Below are 9,716 nucleotides of genomic sequence, written 5' to 3'. Positions count from 1 at the left end.
TGAAGAAAGGATTGTAAATTATACTCGCATTTTCTCACCACAAATCTGTACTTTGAAAAGGCAGCTCATTTCATTTATACATAATCAGAGCGCGTTTGACATCGAGACTTTGATATCATCGAGCTATACACTGAATGCAAACATAGCGTCCAATTTGAATTGCCATTGTTCTGGACTGACTAGCCTCGTCCTCACGTGGAAATACAAAAGGATTATTACAGGTGTGAGAGGCTAGTCAGTCCAGAACAATAGCAATTCAAATAGGACGCCATATTTCCATTCGGTGTATGGAGTTCTTTTTCCATGTTAGTAGTGTTACTGAATTCGAAATAACCAGATACCCACGACGTAGTTCGCATGAATTTCGAGAAGTCTTTTACCCCCATCCCTCGCACACAGTTGAATTAATTCTCAGAGAAACGCGCGAATCTAAATGTTTTGTCTGTTGCTATATACTCCAAATGGAACCGTCGACCACCGACCATCGATAATTACACAGAACTTTCCAGAGATCCATTAACCACCACGCTGGATAAAGAAGTCCATTACGTCTTCTTATCGTAATTTAAGCGTATCACTTTTAAACCCTAAATCTAATTCACTAAAAACCTTTTTTGTTTTGCTCCACGTCGTAATAACAAATGAACCCACGTCCCTATTGACAATTTGTAAAATAAAAATTAAGGAAAAAGACATTTTATTTAGTTTACTATTATTATTATTATTATTATTATTATTATTATTATTTTTATTATTATTATTATTATTATTATCACCATCATTGATACTCTGTTCTTATTCATTTTTTCATACATCTGTTTTTGGTTTGCTTAGAATCTCCTCTGTGGATTTACCCTCGCCAGCGTTTTCCATTACACAATTTCTCAGTCCTTGCCCCAGGGGGCATTAATTTCACTTTCAGACCCCTTAATCCAATCGGCTTCCTTTGACAGCTTAGAATCTTATTCAAATTCAGGCAGCGCATTAGTGGCGCAATTAGGTAATCGTTATTCACGATCGATTTGAAAGTTCCGCTTAACGAGAGTTGTTATTTCTTTTTGTGATTCATTTGCCACCCTGAGGACTTCGCGCATTTAAAAGACAATATTCTGCCCCTGGTCACAGAGCTCTTGCGCGTTTGCCGTAATGGGGCCACATTTTGAGAAATCCGTTTGTCTCGCGAGTGGAATATCTTTTTCCCTACTTGCGCTACTTATAACAGTTTTTAATGGTGTGACTGTGATTGCGTTGTATAGAGATCCCCTTCGTCGCTTCAGAAAAACGTTTTCCGTGTTTTTGATATTCATTGCTGCGATGGATCTGTTCGTTGGCATTGTTGTTAGCCCAGCAGAGGCTGTGATAAGGCTTCTCTGTGCATTTGGAGACAATTCTTCCCCCAAGGAAGGAGATGTTCCCAGAATATTGGGATACATTGGAGTTAACAGCTCAATTTTGCTTGCTACAGCCATGTCGGTCGATCGTTTATTTTCTGTTGTTTGTCCCCACTTCTATCTTCGTAAAGTCAGACCAAAAACCATCGCCTTCTGTAATGCAACCATTGTTGTTTTATCTTCCATTTTCGCCTCTCTTCAGCTTGCTGATGTGTCACTGGATGTTTACGTTTTAGTCGACATTCACCTACATACGACGTTTCCTCTTGTCACAACTATATTGGCCTACACTGGGATTTTTATAGCTTTGAAAAAGAGCCGCTCTCGTATTGATTTCCAAAGACATTCATCGGTCCCTGACAACCCAACACTTCGCGACCTACGAAGAGTAAAAAACACCCAAAAACAGCAGCGATATGCCACGACTTCGTTTTTCATCCTATTTTTTCTTATTATTTGTCTGGTTCCCTATTTCGTGGTCATTCTTATTGAAGCAGACTGTGACGGCTGCCACGAGCAGAAATGGTGGTTAATTTTAAAAGTAACTTCCGAGATATTTCTGTTCGTTAATTCAACAGTGAATCCTATTTTGACTACATTTAGACTTAATGAACTGAAGCAGTCAATTTTAGTCCTTTTTTTCAGAAGAGATAACATCAGTAATGTGGCAGATTTGGGAGATCAACATTTCCAAATATCGTCAGCAAATTAATTTAATGTCACACGGACAATTACAATACATGATTGCATTGAATTGGCGACTTTAAATTTAACTTGTACCTACAGCATCACAAAGCGGCAAAAAGTAAATCGTTGAGAGTGTTATAACTCAGAATATAGCATGCATTTATACTTGATATTCATATATTTAATGCTTATTGACTGTTGACGATATTGCACTCTTTTTTTCACTTATAAAATACATCTATAAGATTTCCAAATAAACAGCAAATGCATTTTTGCTATACGAATTTCCTATGTAGTTTCAATTTTTCTTTGCTTTGGTTGGCCTTATCGCTCCGTGCAGCTATTTCACAACCCTACAGCATAAGGTATATTGTTCTCAGATGCCGAGTAAAATGACAAAAAAATAGTGGTCATTGCTCGCATGCGGTCGACTAGACTCATTAGTATCAGGTGCTTATTGCCTAAAAAGGCCACTTTTCCTGAATTGTAACGAATCTTCCTGAAATTAATTCAATTCACGTACTTAAGTTCTAGCTCTGGTTCTAGCTAATGAAAACAAATCCGACAAGCTTTACTTTCAAAACGAGCCTTTTGAAATAAGGTGGCCGCGAACGTGCGTCAATATATTATGACAAAAAATGTACTACTTTCAGTAATACCGTCGGCCTTGCTGGCGGCCTAAAACCTTAAACAATTGAAAATCTTGGTGTCGTAAATAGTTTAGATGAGGGTTTAACTATTTTTCTATAAAAATCCTTTCTGTGTGTTGCATCAATCAATAAATGTGGCCGCTATTAACAGTGTCGATGACCCCATATGTACCTTAAATGAGTTACATTTATCACTTTCGCAAGCATCTCAGCGGTCTGGAATCCTAAATCCTCGAATCTGATTGGCTTAAGGTGATTCTCTTGTTTTGTACTGCGCAATGCGCACTTTTCTGCGCATAACATTGCGAAATCCAAGATGGCGGCCGTTCTTCCCGCTAGCGCGAGAAGAACAAACAATGGCCGCTTTTGCAGAGCGAAAGCTTTTATTCGCAATGATAATGCCGCAAATCGGCTGAAAGCTTCTTGTTCTACTCTGGTAAAACAAGAAAATGAAAAGAATGTGCGTGATCCGGAAGTCTGCAATGGATTTCCACTTCGCGGCCGTCGAGTTGTAGAATTAAATGTCCTCGCTAAGGCTTTGGATGGGGGCTGTGAAGCCTGTGGGGCAGCTCTACGGCTCTCTGACTGCATAAAAGAAACAGTGTCTGGAATAAGATCACTACTCTATATAAGCTGGTCAAACTCTGAGTGTGGAGACACAAATGTCTATCGAACAAACAAGACCCACCGTAGCACCGGAACAACACGAGGGAGACCAATCTTTGATGTAAATACGAAGCTCGCTGCAGGTTTGTTTACATTTAACGTTGCTAAAAATATTGTTTTCCACCATTAAAGCATCCATTTAACATCTAGTCAATTTTTTAATAAGTTGAATCGACATATTTATAGGGATGCTACACGCAGGCATAGGTCCTACCCAAGTAAACGAGTTGTTGTCATCCCATCAACATACCATCACTTGGAGAGTCCACGCTGAAGGCTCGTGAGAGGGAAGTAGGGCCCCAAATTGAAAAGTTGGCGAAGGAATCGTGTCTGGTAAGTTTAGAAAGCGAAAGAAACCTGTGGAAAGACGATAGTGAACAGGAAAATGTGGAGATTGGAGCGTCATTATAACACGGGATGGCAAAAAAGGGGAAAAGCCCACAACAGCCTGACAGGTACACTGTAAATTCTACATCTGAAAGAATTGAAAAGGGCGCATTTGGATATGCATTTTCATAGAAAGCTGATATTTTTTTCGCTGGATTGTTCTTTCACTTACTGACAGTTCTGGTGTCAGCCAATAGTCAAAGTTAAATAAATAATAAATAAATAATAAATAAATAAATAAAATATATCCTTACTTTCACTACTAGGGGTTGGCTCCATGGTTGGCCTAAAAACTGGCAAGGTGATTTGCTATGGTTCAAGGTCAAAAAGGTAATGTATATACATATATTTTGTCTATTAGCACCTTGTTGAAAACAACAAGAGCAATAAATTATATATATTTTTTCAATTTGACCAAAAAAGTACAGAATCATTCAACACATGGCAGCACCCATACTTGCCTCCTCTTGAAAGTGTTACCCAGGACCTTTACTCATAATGTCTTTTGTAAAGGTGGGCAACATATGAAACTGCCAGCAGACAGTTGAAAAAGCCTCGCATACACAACTGCAGGTTCAACTGGGAAGGCTCAACAAAAGCTATGGAAGCTGATGTTTGTGTTAATCTAGTCAAAATGTAATTACTAACCAGGTATGTAACAATAAAAATAAAAAATAAAATAACAATTATAATAATAGTTGTTCACATAGTAAATTCACAGTTTTATTGCTACAAAGAGAGACTTGTGGAATCTGTTCTTGTGATATCAGTGCTACAGTAATGGCAATTGAACCATGAACAGTGGAAAGTCTTACGTCATTACCTTACACCCTTGATAATAATTTTGACAAGAAAGCAAACATAAAAATGCACCTTTATTTTTGAATATGAGTATGTTGAAAATGCAGAAAAAAAAACACTTTAAGATAATGCCTAGGTGAAGTTTGAATGTCCTCACTTTTTATGGCATACAAATTTATTTTTGTGGTTTTACTCTGCTTAACAATTGTGGAGAAAAAATGCAGTTGTACCGGTTCTTGTTGGGGGTGATGATTCGTCTACCATAAGAAAAGTGAGGAAAAATGTTGAGCACAAGGTTGAAAAAAATTAATGGTCAGACGTAGTCCATGCTAAAAGACCCTTGGGTAGCTCATTATACAGCATCAAGACCCAAAACAAAAGCCTGACAGACATGATGATACAGTACTTCCAGCGATGCTTTGGTTACGCACTAAAGCAGAATAAGGATGGTGAAGAAGGTGTGCAAAATGGTCTGAAGTCTATTGTGCCCCATGCTTATGGTGACCATTCTTCCTGTGGCAACTGGTGTGGCTTCTTAAAAAATCCTGCATCCTACAAACACAGAGGCCTTCCCCGTGGCAAGGATCTGACGGACAAAAGCTTGAGGCAGTCCCTGGAAAAGATCGTAGAAGTAAGTAGAGTGTTAATGTATGGTGGCACAGCTCGCTCCCAACAAATTCCCAATTCCCACCATTTTACAGGTAGTAGAGGAACACAACTCTTAGAAAATAGTGTTAGTGCTTATGATTGTATTCTAATTAATAACTGGAAGGAATAAAGTATAAGTGTTCGGGGACTATCAAACTCTTTCTCAGTTTCACAAGCTTTATGAGATACCAAATTTTAGCAAATAACAACCATTTGCTTCTTCAATTTAGGTTTATGCTTAAGAAGCTAGCTCCCCTTGGGTCAAGCCAGGCAAATGAAGCACTCAACAACACTATAGGAAGCAAAGCTCCAAGATCAGACACTACGGTTCTTTCAAAAGCAATGACTTCTGTGTTGCATGTGCTGTTGGCTAAAAGATCTTAGGCCATTCTTATGTTTCTCAGGTGAGCACATATAATATCATGAGCATTTTGTACACTTCCCAATTTGTGAGATCCATTGAACATTACACATTATCCAATGTGTCCAGTGTTGTACTAACAGTACCTATTGCATGTCATAAGTCACAAAAAAAACAAAACAAATAAAACATCACTGTATTATATTTAACTTAGAATATGGTTTTCACTAAGACTGGTGAATTTCTCTTAGGCTTTAATGAAGACACAACTATCTCCAGGTTCTAACTCTTTAAAGCTTGCGAAAAACTGGAAAAGAGATTCTAAGTTTGAAAGAGAAACAGAAAACAAGAGAGTACAAGAAGAAAAGAATTGAGAAGAAAGAGAAGCGGTTGAAAAAGACAACACAGCTTGAGAACAGAGAAGGACAACAGTATAGTTCTGGAATGGGCTTTGAGGGACATGATGACGCTCAGAAAATTCCAGCACCACCTGCAGCCTCAAAGATTGAGAGAGTTTCGTTAACCAAAGACTATAATCAAATCATATTTGAGTTGGAAACATCTGGAAGGGGTAGTTAGCTTTGCAGGGTGGAGTTTAGCAAAAAAGTAACAAACTAAATATAACCATGTTTGTCTTAGCAGGGTATTTCTGAATTGCACATTAGAGAATCAAATTTAATCACCGAATTGTTTTTCTATTTTGCTAGATTGCTGAATACTCATCGTGCTAATTTGCATCACATAGATTCCTTTGTCTTATCATGCCTTGTTCTTAAAGAAAATATGTGAGATGCAAATTAGCAGGACAGTTATTCACAAACTACAACCTTCTATTTTTACTTTAGGTATTCCCCGCATAGATGCACTCAGCTTTTTTAATTACATTTTTTTTGTAATATCTTTGTAAAGTAACAATTGGATTACAATATCTTAAAACAGGTAATGATGCTGAAATCCTACAAATTGCAGCAACAGATGGTAAAGATGAGTTCTCTATTTATATCAAGCCTTGTAATGTAATATCACCAGAAGCATCTGCTGTGAACAAACTCACCTTCCAAAGAGGAATACTGTTTAATGATGGGAAGCCAATCACTGATGCTGTTGCAATTAATGTGGCCCTGAAGACCTTCATTGAGTGGCTCAAATCAAGAACTTGCATTTTAGTCGCACACAATTGCGAATCCTTTGATGCCAGGTTCTTGGTGCAAGCAGCAGAGAAAAATGGAGTCATGGAGGACTTAGTTGAAACAGTTTCTGGCTTTACAGACTCTCTTTCAGCATTCATGGAATTGCTTCTTGTAAGGAAATCCCATAGGCAAGTAAACCTAGTACAAGATCTTCTGTATAAATCCTATGAAGTTCACAATGCTCTTGCAGATGTGCAAACACTCTTCCAGCTGGTGAACAAATTTGTAAATGTCAAACTGCTACAATGTAGTAGTCAGAATGAGCTTCAAAGTTTCATGGGTGGCATCCTATCAGAAGCTCCTAAAGGAAAAGAAACTTCTGGTTCATACCCTGCAGCCATTAGTTAGAGAGAAGTACATTTCAGCCTCAATGGACATCAAGTGTGCAAGCTCAGGTTTGGGTCTCCCTCAGTTTGGGTCTCCCTCACCTACAAGTGGTATACCAAAGAGGCGAGGAAGAAGGGGTGAAGCAAGTTCTAATGGAGAGGTTTGTCAACAAGCCCAGAGTCTCCTTAAAAAAGCTGGTGCTGGCGCAAATATGCCACTTACTTTAAAGATAATGCAGATTTGTGCAATTAGTGTTTTGAAATAATTTTTACATTTACCAGATGTGACCTGCCCCATCAGAGATTTGATTTCTTTCCACCATTTCTTGGTGTTAGTTTCAGCCAGACCTTTCACTTTGTTGTTGTAATAGGAGCACTTTGCTGTTTTAATAGCACCTTGGACTCTTCCGCCAGAGTCTATAAATTGGTGAATCTTTCCCAAATTTAATAAATGCTGCTTGTCGCTTCCCAATCATAGATTTCAGTTTCACAGTGATCCAAGGCTTATCGTATACATGGATTTTCACTGTTTTCCATGGAAAAAAAGGTTTCAAATAATAAACTAACTGAAAATATTAACCAAAAGTAAACTCAAACAGACAGAGATAATTGAAAGTCCATATATGATGCCCTAAAACAGACCGTGATGCATTATAGAGCGATTTCATAGGTAAACTTACCCAGGACATACCATGACTACTACATTTACAGAAAATGTAGTAGTCAGAACCAGGACCAGTGAGACATCAAAGTGTGGTTCTGAAGTATAAAAAGCATATTTTAATGCACAGTTTGCATTTTTCAGAGTATACTTAGTCTACATAATTTGTACTGTATATATCACTCCAGTGAGAGTGATGGGTGAAGAATTCACATTTTGCTGTGAAAATAAACCAAACAAGAAAACATACAAAGAACAGGAATCAACAGTGTTTTCTTCAAGTTTCTTTGTCAAGCCTTTGTTGCCCCAAAGCAAAAGAAAATCGGGTAAAAGTGAAGAACAGCTCCCCTAAAAGTATGTCGGCCGACTGTCGGCCAGCAGTATACCAACAGTTGACCGACAGTTGACCAACAGCAAATTGACACTTAAAAAGTTGACAATTGTAAAGACATCCCAGTTAATCGACCCTTACCGTTCTAGTAGAATCAGTCGCATGATGTACCACAAATTGAGCTAAAATTGCATCATGGTATGTCCTGGGTAAGTTTACCTATGAAATCGCTCTATAATGCATCGCGGTTTGTTTTAGGGCGTCATATGTGGACTTTCAATTATCTCTGTCTGTTTGAGTTTACTTTTGGTTATTTTTTTAATTTAGTTTAATTTTTTTTTTACGTAGTCATCTTGTCAGAGAAAATAAAAGCTGCTTACATTTAGTAAAGCAACAAAAATAAGCTGCAAGAAGCCGCTGTAAAACAATTTTTTTGCTTCTTGACTGCTAGGATGATGCGATGGGATTGTGAGGGGTTCGGTACCTAAAAAACCTAAACATAGGAGATTGCGACGATATTGGTCCCAAAAAAAACTAAACAAAATCACGGACTCAAGGGAGAAAGTTTCATTTCGCGTCGATATGCAATGTTCTTCCATGCGAGCTGAGGCTTTTCTGGTATTCAACAGGGGTTCTCAACCGACACTTGGCCAACAAATTACCGACATGCTGCCAACAGTCAGCCGACTGTTGGCAGAAGATTTTCGTAAAAGGCGGTAAACGACAGTCAGCCAACTGTTGGCTGACAGTCGGCCGACAGTCGGCCAACTGTTGGCCGACTATCGGTCAACAGTTGGCCAACAGTCAGCCGACAGTTTTTGGGGGAGGTGTTCTTCACTTTGTCCGAAAATCGAACCCTAGCTCACTGGAATTAACAAAACGCCAGCGCTACAAAATAGTTCCAACTTAAGGCTTATAACTTCAAAATCTCATCAAATCTTGACTTACCTCATTCTTTGTTATTTTTTCACGTTTTCCAAGTATGAATTTCTTTGTTGGCGATATCAAACACATAAAAACAACCGAAAACAAGCTTAAATATCTAGTGCATGCTTCGAAGACGATGGGTACCGTTTTGTGTTTCGTCCCAGTCCCTGCCGGGCAAATACGCCATCCCGACTACGGTCTGAACACCATGTAAACCTTTCACGGCAGTTTGTGAGGAAACAAGGACGGTGACACTCGATTTTTTTTTTTTTTTTTTTTTTTCTTTTCTTCAGGTATTTGCCATGATCAGTAAAATAAAGAACATATTTGAAGAAGAAAAAGAGTTTGGTAGTAGAGCATGATTTTGTTTTGGAAAATAGTTCCGTACTTGGTGTATTTTGGCCAAGACGATGACTTCAAGATGACCACGGAACTGTCCGAAAAATTGCAAAATCCCCACAACCAAGCAATCAAAAATAGCTAAAATGAAGCAATAATGCTTACTTTGATAAAAGAAGCTTTAATTTAAATTATAATCTTGTGTCTTTCAAGTTGCCAAGACTAAATTCTGTATGAAGGTGATTCGAATATACGCACAATCAGTAAAAATACCCCATTTTAAGAGCCTGCTGAAGCGTAAGCAAACACAGTGACCCCACTTTTTTATTGCATTTTTTAATTTTTATATCA

At 38.2% G+C, this 9,716-nt stretch overlaps 1 protein-coding gene and 1 pseudogene across 2 annotated transcripts; both read left to right on the top strand.

The window, feature by feature from the left end:
• Positions 1-1,076: 1,076 nt before the first annotated feature.
• Positions 1,077-2,366, top strand: LOC111345298 (uncharacterized). Its single transcript, XM_022952574.2, has one exon. The coding sequence runs from the start codon at positions 1,147-1,149 to the stop codon at positions 2,101-2,103; it is 957 nt and encodes a 318-aa protein (XP_022808309.1). The 5' UTR covers positions 1,077-1,146; the 3' UTR covers positions 2,104-2,366.
• Positions 2,367-3,044: 678 nt separating this feature from the next.
• LOC148736881 (uncharacterized) lies at positions 3,045-7,643 on the top strand (annotated as a pseudogene). Its single transcript, XR_015996100.1, has 8 exons — positions 3,045-3,477; positions 3,581-3,849; positions 4,048-4,111; positions 4,295-4,417; positions 4,796-5,222; positions 5,474-5,634; positions 5,843-6,162; positions 6,531-7,643. The product of XR_015996100.1 is annotated as an uncharacterized LOC148736881 (transcript).
• The last annotated feature ends 2,073 nt before the right edge of the window (positions 7,644-9,716 follow it).

The sequence above is a fragment of the Stylophora pistillata genome, chromosome 2, assembly GCF_964205215.1.
Source record: "Stylophora pistillata chromosome 2, jaStyPist1.2, whole genome shotgun sequence".
NCBI classification, from domain to species: domain Eukaryota; kingdom Metazoa; phylum Cnidaria; class Anthozoa; order Scleractinia; family Pocilloporidae; genus Stylophora; species Stylophora pistillata.
Note: the sequence above shows the minus strand (reverse complement) of the source record. Positions and strands in the feature narration are given on the sequence as shown.